The sequence below is a fragment of the Engystomops pustulosus genome, chromosome 6 (assembly GCF_040894005.1).
Source record: "Engystomops pustulosus chromosome 6, aEngPut4.maternal, whole genome shotgun sequence".
Lineage (NCBI taxonomy): Eukaryota > Metazoa > Chordata > Amphibia > Anura > Leptodactylidae > Engystomops > Engystomops pustulosus.
In genome coordinates, this window is record NC_092416.1 from 162,714,379 (window position 1) to 162,740,225 (window position 25,847).

General features: G+C 41.1%; 1 protein-coding gene across 1 annotated transcript in view; it reads left to right on the top strand.

Annotated features, from left to right (window-relative positions):
• The first annotated feature begins 301 nt into the window (after nt 1–301).
• Nucleotides 302–25,847, top strand: part of PLCG1 (phospholipase C gamma 1) — a 49,912-nt gene continuing 24,366 nt past the window's right edge. Inside the window, exons 1-3 of the mRNA XM_072112162.1 lie at nt 302–991; nt 25,206–25,358; nt 25,602–25,695. Of these exons, the coding sequence (XP_071968263.1) occupies nt 709–991; nt 25,206–25,358; nt 25,602–25,695 (530 nt within the window). The 5' untranslated portion in view covers nt 302–708. The remainder of the gene's footprint in view (nt 992–25,205; nt 25,359–25,601; nt 25,696–25,847) is intronic.

The window sequence follows — 25,847 nt, forward strand, 5'->3', positions numbered from 1 at the left end:
AATCTACAATTATACAGCTGACGTCACATTTACATTAATTTATACAAAGTATATATGTATATAGCGAGATTAGGGCTTTCTAACATAGGTTACCAAGTGGTTAATCTCAGTTTAAACAAGTCTAATATATTATTCCTGTATGTTACATTAGACAAAAGCCCTTCTGTAGAAGTGGCCTTCACCTTCAAATCATAGCTCCCCCAGGTGGAAGCACATGTACCCAGCAGCCTCTGTGAGCCATAGGCCAGCACTGAGTGAAAGTGCAGGGGCTGTGCCTATCCCTTTAAGAGGCAGAGCCAGCACAGAGGAGGTGTGGAGTCCTGGCTCCAGTTCCTCTCTGCTTTTAATCCCACTGGAATCTCTATGGATTCATGTTAAGCAGGACACTGCAAGGAAGCACTGGGTGGGTGGGTGCTGATAGCAATCTGTGCACCCCTCTGTGCAGACACTGGCCATATTTCCAGGATCACTGCACGGTCATGGATGCACTGCAGATGTTTGCTTTAGGGGCAGGAGAGATGTGAGGGTCTGCAGGAGGGACACTTCCTCAGATCAGTGCATGCAGAGGAGGAGGAGGGGAGAAGAGGAGGAGGAGGAGGAGGTGGTGGAAGAGGAGGAGGGAGATCTCAGCTCAGTCTCAGTTGGCAACAATAGAGAGGGCTGGAAATCCTTCTTCCCTGCTCTGATATTGCAGGCAGCAGCACTTGCATGATTGCATTGTCCTCTCATGGCCTCCCCTTTGGATTGTGCCCTCTAAATAGCCCCTGGAGTGGAAGGATGATGGATGCAGGGGCTCTTGTCAATGGCTTTGCCCCCTCTGGGCAGAGTGAAGCAGAGCTGACCCATCTATGCAGAAGCCTGGAGGTTGGCACAGTAATGACCCTCTTTTACTCCAAGAAGTCTCAGAAACCAGAGAGGAGGACCTTCCAAGTGAAGCTGGAGACCAGACAAGTTACATGGAGCAGGGGGGCCGACAAAGTGGAAGGAGCAGGTAAGAAGTCATGAAGCCTGCTGTGCGTGTTCTTCACTAACTGCTATGTACAGGACATATAACGTGGAGGCTTATCACCACGTTACCATATAACGTTACAACATTGCTGGGGGGGGGGAGCGTAAGATTTCCATAGGGGCCTACGGAAAAAAACTACAGGAACAAGTTATTCCATTGTAGAACACGAATGACTAATTTTGATATGATTCTGTTTTTCATATTCATAAAATGTCTCAAAATTTACACAGAGTATGGGTTCCACATGACATCGGTACCGAACCGTTCTGACGCTTCGCTGTACTTTAGGTTGGACGCTATGTCCGATTCCTTTTACGATTTTTATTTTTTTACCCGGATTGAAAGGGTAAAAATGTCATCCTTTTAACTTCCTATTTTTCCATAGGATTCGTCTTTATCAAATTGACATTATTATCCGCAAATTTATCTTGTACGTACTCAGTGGCCTATTGTCTGGACCTTTACACTCATGTAGTGCGCTTCCCTGACGGATCCAATGCCCAGTGTGAAATGGGTCAGTTTTAGTATATATATATATATATATATATATTTTTGTAACTACACCACATAGTGGTATTTACAGTCGCATACGTGTATTTATGGAACATCTCTTGCTCCATTTACATGTATATAAAATTGTGACTTTTTTTTATTTCTCTCCATTTAGTCTTTAGACTCTATAATTTTTTTACATTTTTTAAGCCCCTATGCCATTGCGCCCACGTTCTTGGTGGGAGTATAGCATTAGTTCTGGGAATAGTTCTAGATTTCCCCTGTCTATTTGTGGCTTCCAGGTGTATCCTGGATGTTATTGTCTTACTTCCACTCCTCACTTAACTCCTTCCACACTGGAGAAGCGGATATTGACCAGCAGGCCTCTTGTTCTGCAGTCTAGCGAATTAGTTTACAGCCCCAGCCGGCTGCCGCTGCTGGGTAGTTTATTAACTCATTGGATTGCATCAGTTGTCATATGCTATACCAGGGTTATTGGGGTCCATTCACTTACTGTATATTTTATAGAATGTATCATATATTAATATCGGACAGATCCTAATAGTAGTCATCGGGCCTTGTTCACTCATAAGCCTTCAATGGCAGTAGTGACTTAGCTGGGAACTGCAACACTACAGTATATAGCTGCAGAAAATATATATTTCTGGGTGATGTAAAAATTGGAAATATTTCTAAAACATAAATTGTAGTGGATGTAGTGGCAGTGCATTTGGATCCGTGGCTCTATACACATGACACCTATGGCTCTGATATACTGGTACCTGTAATCCACAATATTTTTATAATATTGAGTTTTTTAGGCTTAATGGTTGACATAATGTGGGACAGTCTGATTTATATACAACGCTATGGCATATGTTGCTGCCTAGAAATGTACATGAAATTATGCAGATGATTACATGGGGTTTTCTCTGTTGTCGTGATGGTGATTAAAATGTGTGATAAAGGCTCAAAGTGGTTTGTAGATTTTAATCAGAATGTAATTTTTTTTTGTGTGTGTTTTATATACAGTAGTACATAATATGTAATACTGTACACATATACAGATTATATAGTACTGACATACACATTATATACCTATAATTTAGTATACACACATGGACGCACATACGTATTGTGGTATATTATATACACATACATATTAAGCACATATATGGCTAGTGTACACACACATATATATAATATGTTATATTATATACACACATACATTACCCATACACATATGGGTCTTCATGTACAGGAATATCACTTTCACCAGTGCTAACTTCTGTAATATGATGTGATTGCTGATACCACAGATTCTGTATGAAGCCTTTATATGCCTCCATATTAATTTCTATAAAACTCAATATAAGTTTACTACAGACACATGTGTGAAGCAAGAGGCCGCGTTCACACATGTGGAGAGATTTATCATGCACCAGCGCTCCGTGCGGCGACTTATGATAAAGCCCCATTCACCGCCGCCATAAGGCTTATACCTTATGATGTATCTACCGGCGCTCCATGCTGGTGGACAAAACTACATAAAAAATTTGAGCAACGGTTTTTGGAAAGTGCGAAAGCACGGGGCAGGAATGCCCTGCAACATGTTGTGGAGGTGGCGCAGTCACGATAATAATTTTGCGATTATTTAAGTGCTTCTATGCCGGAAAACCGGTGTAGACGGACTGATAAATTTCCCCCATGGTGTTTGAGTTGCGTTTTAAAACGCATTCAATTGATAATGAGCACCACGTGTTTTGGCTGTAAACAATGGGGCACATTTACTTACCCGTCCCGTTGCGATCCTCAGGATGCGTTGTTCGACGAGGATTCGGAGCTGCCGGCATTCACTAAAATCGTGCGTCCAGTTTCCTGCATGTGTGGCTTCCCTGCTGAGGTCCGCCAGAGTTCTCCATCTTTTTTTCCCTGGCTTGAGCCACAATTTTGGATGGTAAATCCAGCGCGTTGACCAAATCCGTTTGAACCTCTGACGGCCCGGCCCCCGATTTGTGTTGCGACAATAGTGCGTTCCATGGACCCTTAGTAAATGATCGTTACAGCGAAACGCATATGGGATAGGGCCAATCCCCTTCATACTGGGTTGGCACTTCAAACGTGGGCACGTGTCCTATGGAGGACCGTTTTCTTTAGACTGTTTTTCTACAGCTGGACCAGAAATAAGCCGTGAAGTTCCCTTTGATTTTGGCCTCCTGCTCATGAACGTCTGCATATCGCAGAGCGCAAACAATAAATCCGCGATCCATTGTTGGCAGCCTTGTGTCAGGTCCACTCGTGTACTGAAGACCGCAATAAAGACTACCTGAACCTCGTACAGCACTATGTAAGTCATGCCATGTGTATGAGCCCATAGAAGTGAATTTAATCTGTGCGTTTCCAATAATTCACGTGAGGTTTTTGTGTAAAGCTGGAAAAGTGACTCATAGTGTTCATACATCCAGGAACATTAGGCCTAGTCCAAGGGAAAAGTACAGTAGTTACTGTTTGCAACCAATTACGTTGCAAGTTTCATTATGCAAAAGGCATCTGAAAAGTGACAGCTGAGATCTGATAGGTCACTAGTGGTACTGCCAATTTTAATCTGCTTCATTTATTATGTATGTTATGTTTGATAAGTTTCTCAATCTCTGTGTCTAGCACATCTAGCCTAAGATGTAATTCTACTTCAGTCCCTCTTTGCTGCTTAAAAAAATTTTCACCCCCGCCAGGCATTTCACCAATACTTTCTGATTCACTTCTAAAAGTGGATTAAGAGGGTTATCACAGATGGCTCAAAATGGAAAGGTATACTGTGGAAAATACGAATTTTTGCCCCTCAATCTAGGACTAAATGGTATCCAGTCTGCCATCGGGTCGTGGCTAGAGCATCAACTTGTATCTTATGGAGATTGTGGCTTTGGATCTTCTCCCATAAGTTAAGAGCCCATGAGGTTCTCAAATGTCCTTTGTATATATCAAGGCGAAAAGACATTGATATTGTAGAGAATATTATTTGGGCTTTTCAATCCCTTACACTAGTGGATCAGAATATCTGAATACTTGACATGGATGGATCCATTGTATGACTGAATGGGACACATTTTTTTCTTCTATTACCGTGCCCAACATTTTGTCGGATGAAATTTTAGTTGCGCTTTTTCCCCTAATCTGTAATATGGCGATCCTAAATTAAAGGTAACTGGAGATGATCCCTGCAGCGTTGCTTCTAAGCTCAAGCCATCTGTATAGTGTCTCCATAGTTTCCCCGTATTTATGTGGGTAACACTGTTACATTGATGTCAGTAGTAATAAATCTTGGGAATCCTATCTGTCTTATTGTAACATCCACGTGTCTCCACCAATCCACATCTGCTACACTGACCAGTGGATGAATGGCGCATTATTCCCCTTCTGCTATTTAACAACATCTTTCTGTTTAGGCAACAAAGTCCTGGTTTCTGGGTGTTTAGGAAATAGACATATTTCTGTGTGTGATACACTTGCTTTGTGTGCCTAGAGAGCCAAATTGGCAGCTTTTAGAAAAACGCACTGACTACTTTTTCCTGTCTGAAACCCCATTTTGGCTGTGGGCACTGACTTTGTTGGTTGGATCAATGTGTTGCCCCTGTGAGTACATTATGATCTTATGAGGGGGCACTTACTTTCATTCTTTATAGTTAAGAAGATTATATTTTAATTTATGACATTATATTTTGACATTTATTTGGGGCCCTTTTGATGAGACTCGTTATATGTCATATATTTAGTGTTTCACATCTTCTTCGTTCAGCTTCTTCAGTTTTCTGTTGCACCCAGTATATGTAATATATATTAGGCTGTAGGGGATTTCAGATCCCCCTACCTATTGTTGTACTGTCTTTAGTCCCGTTGAACAACTCAGAAATGTACAAAACAAATCTAGTTTTGTGACTCCTCCCTCTTTGGAGGAATAAAAGTGAAAGCTTTCTTAGTATAGAATAAAATTACCTCTTTTAAAGGGGGTTTTCCATGAAAATGGAAATCCTCAAGTAGCTGAAGCCAGAGTTGGGAAAAGAAAACGCACATACTTGACCAACTCCAGTTCCCACATTGCTCCAGTACTTCCTTTTTCAGACCTATGCTCCACCAGAAGTTCTGGGGGGTCAGAGGACCTGCTTCTTCCAATGAACCATGGGACATCACTTCTATTTTCCAGTGAACTTCACTCCCTGTGATGTTGGGAAGTAAGAGTTCTCCTTATGGATAGTTTGCCAATTAAGGCCGCCTTATAGGTGTGTGAAGACTTATAGCCATTGTTGCACCACCAGGGGAAAATATGCAAACTCATTTTCCAAGGTGGGGAGTGGAAAAAAATGCCTCCTTCTGCTACCTTGAAGTTCAGCAGAAAGAGGCATTGTTTTCCAGTTCCCACCTTGGAAAACAGTTATTCATACGGTTTTTGGCCTTGTTGGAACTTCCTTGACCCTAGACCAGGTCAAAAACTGGATGTAGTGAAGCAATCGGGGTTAAGTGTGCGTTGTTGTTCCCCTGTAGGTTTTTTATTTTCACATGGAAACCCCCTTTAAGTCTTTGTTGTTCATGGTTCCATAGTAGGTTATTAAAATTATTTTCTTGCTAATATGTAGGGCCCCATAAAATAAACCAAACCCTATCTATGGAGTCCATCTGGCGTTACTGCCACCAGAGGTGTGGCTGTACCTTCTGGTGCACCCATTTCTTCTTTCTACGCTATCCAGCGCTACCCCTTATACCGTGATTGACATCCATTGTAGGAAGATAATGCATGTGCTGGCAGGTATAGCCACGCCCCTAGAGCACCAGGGGGTGCATTTGCATAAAGGTGAAAATGTCATTAAATGACAGATCAATGGAAGACCGCAAAACTTATAAAGTGCCCTATTAATGCTGTCTATATCTAAACAGACAATGTATATGTGGCTGCGGACTGTGTTCTGATGAAAACACATCACACATCTGAGATGATCATACAGATGAGATGAACCATAGGCGTCTTTTCCCTTCATGCAGCATGGGGGCTGAGTGAGTAGCACTTCTAAATTGCAGCGCTGAAGTCCTGGGTTCAGGTCCCACCCAGGTCAACATCTGCAACATTGTATGTTTTCTCCGTGTTTGCATGGGTTTTCTCCGGGTCCTCTGGTTTCCTCCCACACTCCAAATCATACTGTTAGGTTGATTAGATTGTGAGCCCCATGGGGACAGGGACCAATTTGTCATGCTTTGTGCAGCGCTGTGTAATCTGTAGGCGCTATATAAATAAAGGAATTATTATTATTATTATTATTATTATTATTATTATTGACATCTCCACTTTCATTTAGGAAGACCGTCACTATGAGTCATGGAGGTGACACACCCCGCGCCCCATACATGGTTACACATTCCAGGAGTATCTCTAAATCTTCTGATGATTTATTACTCATGTATTCCTATCATCTGTATACTAAAGTCACTTCAGCTGGAGAATACATGTCGTCATCCCATCCGCAACAGCAGTGTGATCCATAAAAAGATAAGCGTGTTCCTACGTGGCGAAGGATTTGGTTATTTCTGGGTGGGTTCTGAGCAGACCGGACTCCTGCCGTAACATATCTGCAATGATGTTTGCGGCCATGGCTGTAGTGTATGTCGTCCAGGAGTGAAAGGCGCTATTCATTGGGAAGGCTTTTACTGCAATCCCTTGAAAAACATTGGTGTAGTCTATAAAATAGTTGTAGGGGAGCATAATAAATGCATTGAGGAGGGATGAATGGGTGTCACACTGTAATACCCACCTCCGTATCTCCAATCTTACCACTTGGAGTTTAACTATTTAACAGTGAGCGTATTAAAAAGATGGGAATGGGGCAGAGGTGACTTGGCTGATGGATCCTAGGATATGGGGAGTATATGTCACCCTACTTGGATTAGCAATGGGCGTTATTGAAGTTCACATGTTTGATGGGCAATCCCATTATGAAGTAGAATACAGACAGTCCCCCGGTTACATACAAGATGGGGTCCATAAGTTTGTTCTTAAGTTAAATTTGTACGTAAGTCGAAACTATATTTTCTAATTGTAGATCCAGACAAAATTTTTTTTTTTTCTGTAATTGGACCAAGGATTATGAATAAAGCTTCATTATAGACACATTACAGCTGATTATTGCAGCCTGGGACTATAGTAACATCCAGAGAGCTTCACCAGAAGTCACAGTGGGGAGAGGGGTCCGTCTGTAACTAGGGGTCGTCTGTAAGTCGGGTGTCTTTAAGTAGGGGACCGCCTGTAGCAGACACATAATATGGTAAATGGTAGCCTTTTCGTCTACCATCCGTTCCCATTACTTGAATGTATGTAAGGTAACCATCGGTTATGCGTCCCTCACAAAAATAATGCTGCAGCCCACGTTTTAAGTAATGGCAGTGTGAACTTGGCCCTTCAAGGACATTTTCCTACAGCCATAATAATAATTAATTATTATTTATTTTATTTAGGCCTCTATGCAAAATCTTGTATTGTGACATTTCTAATAGTGTTTGCAATAAAATGTGACTCTACATCCATTGAAAAAAATAAGGAGCACAGTATGGATGACTCCTAAGCCTTTAATAGGGTTTGTAAAGTAAGTACGTGCAAGATTCTAGTAGAGTCAACTATAATATACTTAACCTGTTAAAGTTTGTGAGTCGTGGGTCAGGTGACCTCTGGGCAACAGGACTCTTCATAAACCCGACTCATTCATGACTTCAAAGTATGTTTATATTAGTGACTCTATTACGGTCTTATCCCTTCCCTGTTAATAAAAGTGGTTACGCTCCTTAAAGGACATCTACCACCAGGATGAAGGATTGTAAACCAAGCACACTGACATACTGGTGTGTGCCCCCTCTGGTAGGACCTGCTCTTTTTTTAGCTTCTTATTCCCCGCTTTTTCTTTTACAAGGTTCAGGCTCATTTTCATAATTTTAAAAGCCTTTTATTTTTTAAAAAGAGGGCATAAGAAGCTTAAAGAGGACCTGTCACCCATAAATTGGGCACTAGGAGCTGCTTACTAAAGTTTCTGGTAACTCTATCATTCTATCTAACACTGCGTCAGAGTACAATGTAAATGCCGGACCGCTCGCAAAGTGGTCCAACCTATTCATGAGGGGGCAGTCCGAGGTGCTGCCTCTTCCCTGGACCGCCCCGCTTGCTCTAAAGGCCAGTGGTAACTGTGGCGCGTCAAGCGGCAGTCACTGCCCCTAATCCCGCCCCAACCCTGCCCCCTCATGAATACATCGGACCAGTTTGCGAGCGGTCCGGCGTTTACATTGGACTCCGCCGCAGTGTTAGATAGCATTACTGGAGGTTTCCGGTAACGCTATCATTCTAATAATGCGGCGTTTGATTAAGCACTAGGAGCTGCTTACTTTAGTGCCCAATTTATGGGTGACCGGTCCTCTTTAAAGAAAAGTGGATCCCGGCATGTGAGTGTGCTTGGTTTACAATCCTTCATCCTGGTGGTAGTTTTCCGTTTAAGTTGCCCACATACAATATCCTATAGTCACTTGCTCATTCATCCGATGGTTATTCCTCCAGACACCTACATGCCCGGATATCTTTAATGGCAACAAGTTTTGCTGACTGAAGTCTAATTTGTATGGCCGCCTCTTGGGAAAACCCCGAATTTTATGGAGTAACTAATTTTGGATAACTACAAATGGGTGCAGGCTGTGTGTATAATTTTTATTTTCTTAATTTCTTGTTTTCTTGCTACCTTGGGACGTTCTTGAAAGTCCTTGTCCATGAATCACTGACTCGCCTTGAGACGTTTATTTCTGGTGTTTGTGTGTTAGATAAGCGGGTTTGTGTCGGCTGGGATTTTTCCAGCGTTGGATTATAACCTGTAATGATGTGCATACCTCCGCGCTGCTTGCCACCCTGGCAATAAGTTGTACACAAGACTTCTGTGTCCTTTTTAGTAACAGGCAGTCTTTGTGTTCTCCTTTACCCCCTCCCATGTCCCTTATGTCTATTTCCCAAACGTCATTCACTCCTTCGGTGCCTTTTGCTGAGTGAATGCTATCGTTTTATGAGGCTTATGCTTCTCTCCGGGGAATGTACGGAATGAGTCAAATATAGGGTTGTCTTCCAGGCATAGGCAGATTCGGTTTCGATGGCCAGTATCTCTGTTCTCTCTAGTGCTACGTGGCCTGTATCCCGTGCCCTTGGCGGTGTCCCTATGGGAGGCGCTCTCTCTGATGCGTATTGATTTATCTCGGCAGATTCCCTTACCTGCAGATGAGACGGTAATTGATATATCCCAGCTCTAGCTGTAAGCTGGTGATAGTGCTGATTCTTATCTTACCATATGTAAACTTCCTGTGGAGCCTGTAATTGTCACTCACAATCCTCCCCCAACCCCATTACTGACCTGCCTAGCATTTTGTATAATATGCCCTGGTTTAGGGGGTACCATACATTTACCCATAGTGCTCTCTTCTCATGACATATTGGGTTGTTGGCCTTTGAATTTAGTAAACAAAACTGATAAGGGGTATGGAGGGTCTCAGTTATGAGGAAAGATTAAAACAACTAGATTTATTTAGTCTGGAAAAGAGACGACTACGAGGGGACATGATTAATTTATATAAATATATGAATGGTCCATACAAAAAATATGGTGGTAAGTTGTTTCAGATTAAATCAAATCAAAAGACGAGGGGGCACTGTCTCCGTCTGGAGAAAACGAGGTTTAATCACCAGAGGTCACAGGGCTTTTTTACTATGAGAACTGTCAATCTGTGTAATAGCCGAGCTCAGGCGCTGGTCACAGCAGGGACAGCAGAGAGCTTCAGGAAGGGTTTAGATGCCTTTTTACACCTAAATAACATTGGTGGTTATGTTATATAGAACAGTTTCCCCTAAATCCCTTCCTCATGCAATGCCTTCCCTTCCTTGGTTGAACTTGATGGACACCTGTCTTTTTTTCAACCGTATAAATTATGATGCTATGATAAACATCATGGATGTGCCACACGTCGATTCTCTATCCAGAAGTCCTTCTCTATCATGGGTCACGTTCATTTTCACAAGGAAGGGACGAGCCAGGCAAAATGGAAGCTTATGGTCAGGTTTACCATTGACTCTGGTGTTAAATCTGGCAATGTTTTGGTGCTATTGATCTAATTTTAGACAACAGGCAGTCCCCGTGTTATGTACAACATAAGAACGAACCTATAGAACCTAAGTAGAATTTGTATGTAAGTTGGAACTGTATAGTTTATCCTTGTAATCCCAGTCAAATTTTTTTTGGTCTTTGTAACAATTATTTTAAAAATGTTGAATTGTCATAAGAACCGGGATTAACAATAAAACTTAATATTAGACACCTCTGGTAACTGTTACAGTAAATTACCAACATCTATAGGTCCGTTTGCAACTAGGGGTCGTATGTAAGCCGGGTGTTCTTAAGTAGGGAACCGTCTGTACATATATTAGACATGTACTAAAGAAGGACAGGCATGTACTTTGATCAAAGACCAGAGATGACCGTGGACAGATAGATCTGTCTGTAAGTCGGGTGTTGTTAAAGGGGTTGTCCATGTTCAGCAAATAATTGATATGTTTTGTATAAGGAAATTTTGTACATTTTTCCAGTATACTTTCTGTATCACTTCCTCACCGTTTTCAAGATTTCTGCTTGCTGTCATTGTGAAATCTGTCCAAGGTCTTGAGATGGTCACGCAGATGCACGAGCCATTAGTATTACAGAGAGCAATCAGATCTCTCTGTACCTGCACGTCCATCACAGGACCATGGACAGGTTTCTATCCACTGGAGGTAAAGATAAAATCTATCTTCTACAGTGGCAGCAAGCAGAGATCTTGAAAAACGGTGAGGAATTGATACAGAAAGTATATTGAAAAACTGTATAACTGTTCATTACACAAAAATATCAATTATTTGTTAAAAGTGGACAACCCCTTTAAGTTTGTACAGGGAAAAAAATATTTATACACTATTGTGAGGGAATCCTGTATACAGCGCTGCATAAGTGTCAATGCCATATATCTATCTATATATTGATTGATCTCTATATGTAATTGATAAGTTACAGCTAAACACTAACATCCTGTTCCCATAAAATCACTTGCAGTTGGATAACTTGTAATAATCCCCATCCCCCAAAATAATAATCTAGTGCTAATCTCACTCCGATGTGTTGTAGGCCACTGTACAGCCTCGCTAAGGGGGGCTATCCTGCTCTGCAGCTATCACTTTCCCAGGGGTCTGTCTGGCTGGAAATTCATCAGACTGATGTACCCAGCCCTTTGGCCAAGTTCTAGGCAGGATATGAGGAGATAATGTAGCTGCCCCCTGGGGCCCACATGACGTTTTAGAGGATATCAGGAGCCGCCTCGTGTCCGTCCCACCGATGCTCATGTGTCTCCTTTTACATACATTTCTATTCGGCTTATATATGATTGTGTAATTAAGTCTGGATTGATTTTCTGGAATATTACTGTAATTCACTTAAAACTATTAATACAAGTGGGAAGTGGAGCTCTGAGTGTTTCTCCGATGTCACACCTGCTTTTGCCTTGTGTATTAAAGGACATCTGCCATCGGTTTTACTGATGGTACATGTGTCCTACTAAGAAGTTCCTTGGAACGATGCTCCTCAGGAGTTTTATTATAGTTCTATATGCCACGATTGCGCCAATATAGTATTATAAAAATTATGCTAATCATTCTGGGGCTTTCCGGCAGGGTGTGAAGAAGAAGAAAATGGACCAAGATGAGGAAGAAGAAAGTCCCAACAGCAACCAATGCATAGAGCAGATGACGGGCTGGACTAATTAATAACACAAGGCACTCTGAGGTGCCCCAATGAGTTTTGAAGAGCATAGTTCCTTAGTTTCTTAGTAGGACTAGTCTACCATCGGTAAAACTGATGTTAACTCTGATTGCTGCCGGTGGCATTTGAAAGGCGGCGGCGTGTGGGCGCCGTCATCTTCTTTGCAATCGTCGCTTCCAGTGAAATCATCGGAGAGCGGCGATAGGTTGCATTTGTAAGACCTGAGGCTGCATTGTTTCTGCAGAGTTGTTACAATGTGCCAGTGGCACATTGTAATAAATCATGTAAAAATGCCATATACTGCAATACAGTAGTATTGCAGCATATGGTAGGACCGATCAGACTGTTAAAGTGACCTAGAGGGGTAGATCAGGTTAAAGTACCCTAGAGGGTTTAAAAAATAGTAAAAAAAATTTAAATAAATAAATAAACCTAAAAATTCAAATCACTCCTAGAACTGATATAAAACTATATAAACAGTAAAAATCACAAACGTGTTGGGTATCCCCACGTCCCAATATGCCTCTCCTTTCAAAATATGAAAATGATTGTTCTCAGCTGTGAACCACGTAATGGAAAATAGCGCCCAAATGTCTGCAACGCCACTTTTACGCCATTTTACATCACATAAAAAATGTAATAAAAAGTGCTCAAAAGGTCGCACGGTCCTCAAAATGGTAGCAATGAAAACTTCAGGTCATCTTGCAAAAAATGACACCTCATACAGCTCCGTATGAAAAAGTTATTACGGTAGGGTCAGAAGGTGGCAAAACGAAAAAAAAAATTCCGTACACATTGTTTTCATTTTTAAAAAAAAATGTATTAAAACACAATAATACCTATATAAATTTGGTAACGCCGTCATCGCAACGAACCAAAGAATAAAGTAGTCCCAGGGTCAACATCTGCAAAGAGTTTGTAAGTTCTCTCCGTGTTTGTGTGGGTTTCCTCCGGGTCCTCTGGTTTCCTCCCACACTCCAAAACATACTGGTAGGGTGATTAGATTGTGATCCCCATTGGGGACAGGGACTGATTTGGTGCAGCGCTGCGTAATCTGTGTGAGCTATATAAATAAAGGAATTATTATTAATATAAGGTAGACATATCATTTGTGCGCACAGTGAAAGTTGTTAAAACTGAGCCCACAAGAATCTGACAAAAGTGTGTGTGTGTGTGTGGTTGCCAATTTCACCACATTTGGAATGTTTTTACACAGAAAATAAGCCCTCACAGACCTCTGCACACAGGAAACTTCAAAAAGTTATAGATTTTTGAACATGGGGAGCAAAAAATTAACTAAAAAACGCTGCAAGGCAATTGGGTTAATAGAGATGTATGGTGAATGTATGACTTATTATCCCATGGAGCCGCAGACATGTGTACAGCCGCTCCATTCACAGTCTGGGATTACCGGAGATAGCCGAGTAGTATCTATGCTCCAGCCGTACTACAAAATGAATGGCACCGTTAGGTGCTTGCGGAGCCGCCTTTTCCATTCAGACAGCAGGACAAGGACCCCTATTGGGGGGAAAATAAATCTGTCCCTCATCTGTTGTGGCATAACATCTGTATTCCCAAAGATTTGAAAAAATAATCCTTTGTGTGTATTGCTACAGGTTATATTTGCATAAAAGGAAAGAAAGCAAGTCTTGTGGGTTACAGCAATAAATTGGTGTTGGCAGACTAAAACCACAAATGACTGTAATATCTGCGTTGGTAAATAGTTGGCATCTTATCATTGTGAAGTAGTTGTTCATTTGTGATGTTTATAAGCTAAAACCCAAAGGTACGGTTCACAAAGTGTAAAATTAAAGCCAAGGTCTACCTAGCTTACGAACATCAGAGCGAAATGTCTTTGTGTTATTATTGGCTTTCTTGGCTCTCCTAAGTTGTGATCTGACACCCACCTTTGAACAGTCACTACAGACAAAAACTTTGCAAAACTTGATATGACAAGAGAATATAAAAAACTTTGTAAAAAAAGTACAAAATGCTTCTTTCTCCACTGATCAGGGTCTGTTCATACTCCACCGTCTTCCATTAATCTCTGCAAAATTTTAGTTTCTTGGACACTCTGAAACCATCTCTACCACTCATGCTTGGAAGTCCCAATGTTAAAGGGGTTGGCCACTTAAAGATTTTGGTAATGTGCTGGGGGTGGGATATTAGGTAATTTGCTAATACAGGCAGTCCCCTACTGAAGGACACCCGACTTACAGACAACCCCTAGTTAAAGATGGACGCCTCTGCCCACTGTGACATCTGGTGAAGCTCTCTGGATGCTTTATTTTAGTTGTTAAGTGTCTGTAATGAAGTTTTATTGATAATCCTTGGTGCCATTGCAGCTAATATTTTGAAACTCCAATTGGCACTGGTGCAAAAAAAAAAAAATTTTTTGTCTGGAGCTACAATTATAAAATATACAGTTTCGACTTGCATATTCAACTTAAGAACAAACAGATGGACCCTATCTTGTACGTAACCCGGGGACTGCCTGTATACATTTACTGCACTGTTTTTTTTTTTTATATGTAAAGTGAAGCCTCCTGTCGTCATCAGCCAGACATTCCTGACCATAAAATGGCTGCAGATGGAGGGTCATGTGATCTCTATCTGTACACGAGCAATCGCCCTGCCAGGACTTTAAACTTCTGTTCATGAATACCATGAGAAGGTCCTGGTAGATTTGGCTTGGACAGATAGAGATCACATGACCTTTCATCTGTGGCCATTTTATGGACAGGAATCTCTGGCTGATGAGGTAAAAGACAGGAGACTCCAATTTACATATCAGGAAAGCGGAGCACAACTATTAATAGATGTATATTGGTAAATTACCTCATATCCTGCCCCCCACCCCCATATTTATACGCACATTACAAAATACATGAGGTAAAGTGGCCAACCCCTTTTAATTTCAAGATCAGTAAGCGCCCCCGCTCATGGACTCTATGCTCTTTCTTCTTTCACGTCTCAATTTATTTTTTTTATCCACCTTCTTTTAATTTTAAGAATGACATTTCCATTCAAATGTCACACAGGGGAAAAATAGCATTTAACAAAAAAATAGAATAGCTAGAAAAGGTCATGTCCCTGTTTTTGAGTGTTTTTTTGGAAACAACATCTCTGATCGTCCATGCCTCTGTTTTTGTTGAGGCCACACCCAGCCCTAAACGTTCACAAACATTCTGAGCTCAACAAATGTCTGTCCCGAATAAAGTGTTCTATTTGGAGGCATGTGTGAGAGAAGTATTTCCTGTACGTATCGAGCTCCAGAATCACTGCGGCGGCCCTGTTAGTAGTGGAGGACTTGTAGGGACTATGGTCGGTAGTCTACATAATGTTAGGAGATTGTGTACTTACCTTTATTCTTTATTGTTGAGTTTTGTGACTTTTGAGAATTTACAGTAAAGCTTTTCCTTTTTAGATTTTTGCTATAAGAAACTATTCCTTGTGGACGTTGCTTTATCATGGTATTCCCATACATGACATTGATGGATGCAGACCATACCTCAGGGACCTGCACTTAGGCCCTGACTCCTGTTCTGCCGGGTTGGGGAACAGCTGTCCTTTGCCTCCAAGTAAATAGTGAGTGAAGAGATGGCCATGTATGTGAGCGGCTCTGCCACAGCTCAGCTACTTCTGTGATGCAATGAGCAGTATGGCCACCCCGCACCTCCCCAGGTTTGGACAGTGTTTGAGGGTTCCCCGTACTAGAAAAAAAGCAAAAACCTTATTACTACCTGCTCTTTCACGGGTTTAAATTGTATAGGCACCTGAGGACACGAATACAGTAGAAATAAGGAGAAGAAGATTGTCATTGTAGCTTCCTTCTGGGGGACTGCAAGAGGCCTTGAGTCCTGTCTGGCAAACTCTACCCTGGGGTGACGGCAAGGGTGCCCATATAGAGGGCTCTGAGTGCCACCTCTGGCACCCGTGCCATAGGTTTGCCACCACTGACCTAAACTATAGACGTTCTGGCGTGAATACTTCATAAAGGTTTTAAATACACCTTTTTAAATCAGCTGTAAGTATAACGTAGCGATTAGAAAAATTGTGCATTATTCTCTGAATTAGGCGCCTTTCGCCCGGATGTATGCTTTTTTTTAGTTGTGAATTTCAGTGCCATATTTGGCCGTAATATAAAAGTTTTTTTAACAGTAAGTGCATGCACATTGCCGTATGAGTTTCGTATAAAATATGGAGGGTTGCCAAATTATGTTACTACCTTGCCCAACCCCCAAATTCCTGTGTACTACACCCATTTACAGCAGCATACGGTACACAACTGTATGCATGATGTATTTTATATATATTTCCATAGACTTTTATGGGGTCTATGGAAAGGAAATACATGTGAAAATAGGATATGCTTTTTTTTATGTCTCGCTCATGGTCCGGTACAATGGGCAATGCAGCCATTTAATTGGATGACCATATTGCCCATTGTAGTGAATGTGACTATATGTGACTGTGGTGGCATTGGGGAGCACATTCAGTGACCGACTGCTTCACCCCAAATGTGAAAGGGAGCGTTATCGTAAGTCATTCCTCCCAGCTGCCATCAGGCTGTTCAACAGACAAGGCCCAAACAGAAGTAACCTGCGTCCCCCACCTAACCAGTCCCTGCAAGTCCCATCCACAGACTAAACATCAAACTGCCGATCATTGCTTGTCTCTTTTTTTTGTCTCTTTATCCCCCTTTTCTTTTTGTTCATTTATCCCTAATATTATTGTTGTCATAGTTTGTACTTCACTCTCTTTACCCTCTCTGCTGCTGTAACGCTGTGAATTTCCCCACTATGGGACTAATAAAGGATTATCTTATCTTATCTTATGCTACCCCTGAGGAAGCCACAAAGGTGGCGATACGCGTGGGGACTAGCCCACACCACTCCCCTTTGCAAGCGTGAATTAGGTAATATCAGATCACACTGGCAATTGCATGCTTATGTCTTTAGGCTATTTCAGCCCTTATGTATTGGAGACTGGGGTATTTTGGTTTTGTGAGCCAGTTTTTTGATCTTGAAGCCTTCTTTTCATTTATGATATGCTTGCATATGTTCACATAGGGAGTCAGTGTGGAGGGGAATACGACTGGTTGCATCATAACCAGTCCCCTATTGTGGCACATATCTTTACACGTGCATTTTTAAATGTTTTTATTGGTGTTTTTCTTCTTTCTTCAATAAATTTAAGATTATTTTGATATGCAAATATGGAATGGACCTTTTTTCTTTTGCACACCACTCTGTTGTTTAGGTTTGTTTGAATCCTTTAAGGTGTGGGTCCCATTGGTAATGACCTTATGTTGTTGAGCCTAAATCAAACTTGGCACTTATTAAATACCTGTCCAAGCCGTGCAAAACCCGAAACAAACGAAGAGTCTGACAAAAGTGTGATCTGCAACTCTTGGTAAATGAGCCCCATTATGTGTGTTTTTATGTGTAACACTTCAAGCCTCTAATTCTAAGAAGCGAGTGTCAAATACACTGTAGACATAAGTATCATCTCATCTCCAGCATCTAAACATCTAGTACCCCTAACTTGTAAAAGTATAGTTCTCACTGCCCTTATAGTAAAGGATCCCCATCTATGCTGATGGTGGATCTGTACTTGCTCTATGTTCCTCCATGGAGACCCCTTGCCAAAGTTACTGATTGAGGGGTGATATTGGTACATTGCACTAAGATCCAAGTAATCTCATGTCCTTTGTACTCTAATCCACCCATACCCTTGGTTACATAGCTCTCAATTCTTTGCAACAGTTATTATTCTGTTATGTCCTTGTGTAAAGGTCAGTCCGCAAAATTCTGCACAATATTTGATAGGTAGTGGAGCGCACACTACCCAGAACATGCACTCTTCTGCTTGTATCTTTCATCTTTTCTAAATGAACTTGAGCCTTTATCTTGTAATGTTGCAATATGTTGAGGTAGTGTGAGTACATGTCTGCGCTATAGCTTACCTATAATACATCTGACTCATCATCATAGTTATGAGCCCAGCGTATTTACGAGAAAAGCCGCCCCCTCCTCACTTATGACTAACACACTGCCAGTGTATACCTGGTAGGATCTGACAATGACCGTGAACTGGCAGGGAAAGCATTAACCAAATTTCTCACTGTGGTGCATCTTACTAGACAAGTCTTGCTAGACGTTTCCCCTTTATTACACCACATCTTGTTTTTTTTATGCTAGAGCAATTTTGGCACACTTTCCAAGTTATTCAGACATTTAAAGAAAAAATATACAAAAATACATCATGATAAACCAGGGACACTTATTCCTAGTTCCAGGCGCTGTGACTGTGGTAATCTTCTTATATTTGTTATCCATGGCCTCCTTCCTTCAAAAATCAAGTTTTAAAATTATGTTAATGAGCCAGAAGCCGGGGAGGGTTAGACAGTGTAACAGCCTGCAAAGGCAGATTACAGAGGGTCTACGGTTGCCCCTCAGGCTCATTTGCATAATTATAAAAGTTGATTATAGAAAGGTGGCCAAGGATAACAAATATAAGAAGATTACCACAGTCCCGGTGCCTGGAACTATAAGTAATGTCCCTGGTTTATCATGATGGTAGATTTCCCATTTAAGCAACACTCCGATCAATCTTTGGGTGTAACAATGTGATTCAGGCCTTCATTGCTACTATGAGCCAATTCATGGTGATTCCAATATGAAAATACTGTGATAAATTCTTGGCGGTACAGGCGGGCCCCTACTTAAGAACACTCGACTTACATACGAACCCTAGTTACAAACGGACCTCTGGATATTGGTAATTTATTTTACTTTAGTCCTAGGCTACAATAATCAGCTGTAACAGTTATCACAGGCGTCTGTAATGAAGATTTATTGTTAATATTGATTCTTATGACAACCCAACATTTTTAAAATCCAATTGTCACAGAGACCAAAAAAGTTTTGGCTGGGATTACAATGATAAAATATACAGTTCCGACTTACATACAAACTCAACTTAAGAACAAACCTACAGACCCTATCTTGTATGTAACCCGGGGACTGCCTGTACTTTCTTTAAGATGTCTTAATCCAGTAAGGTATTCCAAAGCAAACACAGGGCAGCGCTTATCCGCCACTGATTAAAAAGCTGTCAAAGTTGGCTTGGTACTTGTTTGCCTGTAATTATTCTTGTAAATCTTCATACGTTTACTTTGTTTTTGTTTTGTTTTTTTTCTTTTTGGTCAGCGACACATTCATCACCTTAGAGGAACACTCCAGTCACAGCTGATTCATTGAAATATCCCTTGTGCAGGGCCTGAAGGGAGGAGCAAGACTCCAGCAATGACAATGAGTCCTGCTCCTCCCATCAGGCCCTGCTCCTCCCATCAGGCCCTGCACCTCCCATCAGGCCCTGCACCATGTGTTATTCAATGAATTGGCTTTGACTGGAGTGTTCCTTTTTAAATATTCAACACATTACAAATTAACCTGGATGTATTTTGGGAGGCCACTAGTCTTTAATAAAAATTTGGATACCTGTTCAAAATAGCAGAGGTGGCTTTGTGGTGGTTAGCACTTATTGGAGTGAAGTCTGACCACAGATTGCTTGTATTGTCTCCTAGTGTAGTTCTGGCTCTGTGTTGACTGAGCTTTTTCCTTAGTGATATATATCGGCAGGATTTCTCAATTTATATAAGGAGGTGTCAACATATGCCACTGCGCATTGGTCCCATTGCAAGAGTAACGTACAGTATGTATTTTTGTAGGGGTTGTGAAGTATGGGCCAGTTTCCACCTGTTTTTACTATAGGACCATATGGATACAGGACAATGGACTTGAAGTGGTGTCCGTTTTTACATTTTCTGTTAGGCTTTCCGTTTTTGGTGCGGCTAGTTCAACGTAAACTGCTGAGCAGTATTACAGAAGAAACGGACTCCTTTCCAGCAAAATTTTTGTATTGTTGTGGTTTTTTTTTTTGTAAAACAGAAGGTTCTGGATTTGAATCAATTTGCTACAGGAGTGAACCCTTAAACTTTTTAAGGTCGGGCGTCGTGAGTCAGCAGAGTCTTGTGTTTCTGAAGAATATGCTAAAAGTAAGTATAGAACATTGCTGAGAAGTGTATTTCAATTTAAGAAGGTGTGTGCTGCATGGTAAATAGTGGGCACAGGATAAGACGCGGTGCCCCTCTTGGTGACACCGGATGCGGGCAGGCAGGAAGCTATATTGCAGAGCACAGATGCTGTATGTGGTTATGGTGCTGTTTCAGTGGGAACTGCTAGATCAGTTATGGGGAAAGATAAAATAATACATCTGCAAGAAAATAAGAACCTTGCCTACCTTATGTGTACATAACCTCTGCGCCTATCTATCACTCTAACTCCAAGTCAGGCTTTGCCCGTATCTGCTGATGGATCAAGCTTCTGTAGAAAGGTCCCGAGGGACCTCGGCCCATAGCAGTAGGAAGTCTAAGAATTGTAGATGTTCCTCCTCTCAATAGTACAGTTAGCTAAGACCGTGACCTGGATATATGACCTTGATATTGTTCTACTTCAGTAGGAAGCCCCCTTTTGTTTCTGAATTCTTATATTTTTACAGTCGTAAAGGGTCTGTCCAAAATAAGGAAAAAAGAGGCACCACATATGTCTGTGTTATGTTACGTATTGCAGTTCAGTACAATTCTAGTCAACCGACTGCATGGTGCAGATTTTTTGTTCTAATTGTGGGCAACTCCGTTAGCAATTTGAGAATAAGACCTAATACAAGTACCAAAAAAGGTCTATACGCCCCCCAAAAATAAGGGGCACTAGAAGAAAGTCCAACCGGTAGATGTATTTGAGCAATGGAACCTTTGGATGATACAAGGTATTACAAGGGGACAATCATTTAGATACTTTTATCTTCTTTTAGATCCTGTTTATTCTATAAGTATCTAAATGATTGTCCCCTTGTAATACCTTGGATCATCCACTATGCAAACCCAAAAGGCAAAGGATTGTGTTTAGGTAGACTTCCAGTGTTGCTTTCCAATATCATCTTCTCATACAAATTTAATAAAGATGTTGGAGACCAGCTTAATATTTAAGGGTTTTTCTTGGGTAGATTGTAGCATCCCAGTGGTCTTCACTTACCAATGTTTCTATACGCACAGAAAACCAAACAAAAAACCTCGCAACTCACTGCAAGAACCCTCTTTTAAAAAAATCTGATACAGTAGTTATGAGAAGTCCTAGAACTTTACACTAAAAAACAAAGTGAAGCCGATTAGTCCATATGTACCTAAGATTTCATCATCCCATATCATCCCATACTGAAACCTATCTATTTACCAACTTGTTGTATTAAAGTTGACTTGGTGGAAGAAGATATTAGAGGGAACCACTGATGGTCACTGAGTCAAATATTAGAGGACTTTGATGATTCTTTTGTTTAGTGTAGTGCCATATTTAGCATTAGTTAAGCATGTAAGTGCCATATTTTGACAAGAATCGCCCATTACTTTTCACATAACTTGTAAAATATTAATATATTTGCATTTATTACAGAGTTACAAGTCACAGTGCAAATTTTTGGTTTCTTGTCAATTTCTTGCCTACTTATGGCTTCCTGGAATTACAGAGGATGAGCTTTACCAGTAACCTTTACTATATTAATAACCACCAACACACCTTCCTGCCAAACATCAAGAATTTCCAAACTTAAAATAGAAAATGAAGTCTTCCTCTTGTATCTAGAAATCTATAGAGCTGTAGAATGAAGCGATGCCCTTTAATATCTTTTACCTTATGTTAGGCAGATTTTGGTATACAGTGAGACCCCCTTAGGGCACACTGACCAGTTTTGCAGAGAAAACTAGGGGAGGGCTGCTCATTTTTTGTTGGTTTGTTATGTATATGCCTATTTTATGACAAACTTGTGCCTTTTTTTTCTTTTAGAAGTTTTTACCGTCCATAGTTTCCATTTATGTCCGTTTTTTTTTTTTTTTGACATTCAGTAAAAAATTGGGCGAAAATTTGTACACCGCCACTCCACTACCAGATTTTATAAAACATGTGAATAAACTCTTCACTTTTTACATGATTTGCATAGAAATTTATCCCAAATTTGGCAAATTTAGTCTTCTTGCACAAGGCCATGTGCTCACACGGGTGGAGGAAGGGGAGAGAGCTCCTCACCCCTCTTCATAGAAAGCCAGGTGCTGACACAGTCTACTCACTGCACCATGAATAGGTGCCATGGACCTCTGGGGTAGGCCATGATGTGGCCACCAATTGGGCAGCCTTAATATCCATACACTTGCACCTTTTTAATAACTAAAAATACAACCACTACTGCCCATGTATGGGAGAATGAGAGAAAAAAACAGGAATAAAGAGACCAAAACGGTTACATATTCAGGGAATAACTAGGGGAGTGGGCTGAAAGAAGATGTTTTGTGGGTTGCTAGATGTCCGCTCGGGTAGGCAGGGTGGGTTATTCAGAATCAGGGATAGAAAACTTTGTAGGCCTTTTACATAACCTGATTATTGAAAAAAAATATTGGCAAAACAACCCTGGTTTATCCATCTATCCTGCAAGGCCTGTAGGCATGATGAGGCCTATGTGTACCTCTTATGAACCTCTACTGTCTTGCTTCTTAGGCTCTGCATGGATTTGCCCTTTACCACTTTTTAGCTTAAAGTCCAAGAATGATCTAGGATAAAATTGAGCCTACTCCCTCACACAAAAAACCTTGTGGTCTAACCATGGTCTTCCTATGTGATCAAACTGTATGACTTTTGGGGCCATTGTAAGGGGGTGAAATAGAATGTAGAGAAAAAACTTTTCATCAACAGCAAAAGGCCATACAATTAGCATTCACCCCCAAAAAAAACTTTTTGTCAGAATCCTGACTGAAAAAGTGGTGGCCACCACAACCCTTTTCCCGCCATTTTTTGTCCAATGCCTTTTGGTTCTCCTCAACACACAGGAAGTGATTTCTCAGTAAATGACATTGACGTTGACCAATAATTGGTTTTCTTTCTTTTACTTTGTAATAGGTTTCTACTTTCAAGCTCATCCAAACGGGGACATTGAATGCAAAGGACGTTAATAACACAACTCTTTGAAAGCTGTTTTGGGGGACCAGTTGATATTTGTAATATTATATAACGCCTCTGTGTACTACAAGGCCATAAATACGTGAGATACAGGTATTTATGGTACACTGTGACACGTTCTGATAGATTAGAGATTACTTTAGTACACCTAAATAGGAGATATGAAGGAAGAGACTGTCAGGAATCATATGCTTTTTAAAATAATGATAATTTAAGTAGAATAACAATAATGACTTACCGTACTCCTAAACTCTCTAATTTTTCATCAGTTTTTGCTCTGCAATAATTTATATACGGTTGCACAGTATGGACATGGTGTCATTTTTTAAAGGGAATTTCAGCTTTTTGGTCTTGTGCAAACAAACACATGTGGAGCTTTATCACCACGCTTAACACACGTAATTTCTTGTATTACTTTTTGACTTGCAAGTGAGACAAAATAAGTCTTAAAAAGTAATACCAGATCAGAAACCAGACAATGTGGTGATAAATCCTGCCCAAGGAATTGTAGGTACAGAGAGCTTGACACAGTCTAATACCTGAAAAGTAACTGGGCAAGAGAGCGTGCACTTTGCGACCGGGGAGTTGGAAACCATTGCCAGAAATTGTGTTGCTTCTCTTTTTGCTCCAAAACCACCACTATGGTCTATGACAGTGATGGCTAACCTATGGCACTGGTGCCAGAGGTGGCACTGGGAGCCCTTTCTGTGGGCACTCAGGCCATCACCAGAGATGACTCCAGGTATCTTCCTGCAGTCCCAGACAGCCCAGGACTTGCTGTGCACAGAGGTATTTTAAAGTGACAGTGCTACCTGGGACTATTTTCTGCTTTATTGGTGTCCTTAGAGTGCTGGTATCAATGAAAGCTGTGACAGAGCAGGGAGTATAAATCACAAATTAAATTTCTGTGTTGGCACTTTGCGATAAATAAGCGGGTCTTTGTTGTAGTTTGAGCACTCGGTCTCTAAAAGGTTCGCCATCACTGGTCTATGGGCTATGTCTAGTATTGCAGTTCCACCCTATAGTTGTGTATAGGACAAACCTGCGATACTAGACATTGCCACAGACAAGAACAAGAGTGGCTTTGTAAGGATTGGGAAATCTAATTGGGTAATATCAAACCAGTTTTTGTATTACTTCCTTGATTTATATGACTTCCTGAATCTATGACTGTTTATAAAGTTTATCATGTTTTGATTTCCTTTAAATTTCCCCCCATAAGCCAACCAGGCTTGGGATGTATGGCTTCTATTTATAATCTTTTAGGGCAGTGTTCCCCAACCACCCGGCCATGACCCAAGACCTGTACTGTGGAGCACCTGGTCCTGGGCCGTGGCCAAACTGTGTAAAGAAAAAAAAATGCAGTACTCACCTTCCCCTTTCCCCTACCGCAGTCCTCTCTTCCTTTACTTCATTTGCGTGTTAAAGCACACTGGCATTGCGTCTGCCGACAAAAGAGCCATACATTAGGTACAGAAGAGAAGTAAAGGTAGAGTAGACTGCTGCGGGGGAGTGGAGAAGGTGAGTATGCTGTAGGAAAGGGGAAATTGCATGCAAACATACATTTTATGGCTATGAGACAATGATACTAGACCGCATACCCCCTTCCCACTGGTCCCTGGAAAAAAATTATGTTCACAGTCGGTCCCTGGGCAAAAAAGGTTGGGGATCACTGTTCTAGAGACTATGACAAAACGTTCATTACTGGTTTAGAGACTGTGGTCAAGATCTAGTAGGCTCCAAATCGAATACCTTTATATAAGAATAAATGGCTCATCCATATGTTCTTCTTTTTAGTGGACATCCGGGAAATAAAGGAGATTCGTCCAGGGAAGAATTCTCGGGATTTTGATCGTTACCAGGAAGATGCTACCGTACGCCTGGAACCGGATCACTGCTTTGTTATTCTCTATGGAATGGAGTTTAGGCTAAAGACCTTGAGCCTGCAGGGTAAGTGACCTCCACATAATACCTTAATAACCCTGATTGCCTGAATAATATTAGTACTAACCACCGTGTGTATAAATGTGCTGCAGGCACCTAATGCCTCTTTATTAATATTGATTTCTTCGGGTTAAACCATTTCCTGGGAAAGCGTGCGGTCAACTTTGAAAATAATTTTATCCTTTCTCCTCCACTGCGATGGTGATTTATCAGTCTCTCTCTTGTTTCTGAACTATTTTTGTCCTGCAGCAACATCTGAAGAAGAAGTGAATATGTGGATAAAAGGACTGAACTGGTTGCTCCAGGATACTCTTCAGGCCCCAACCCCACTGCAGATAGAGAGGTAATAAAGAAGGGTGTAACAAGGGCTATCCTGTAGGGTGGCTAGACACATAATTGTCAGCCTAACCCACCCATAAACACGTTACACATACAATAGAATCTACAGAAAAAGTTGAGAAACTTTTTGAATTCAATGCTTTACTTACGTTGGTC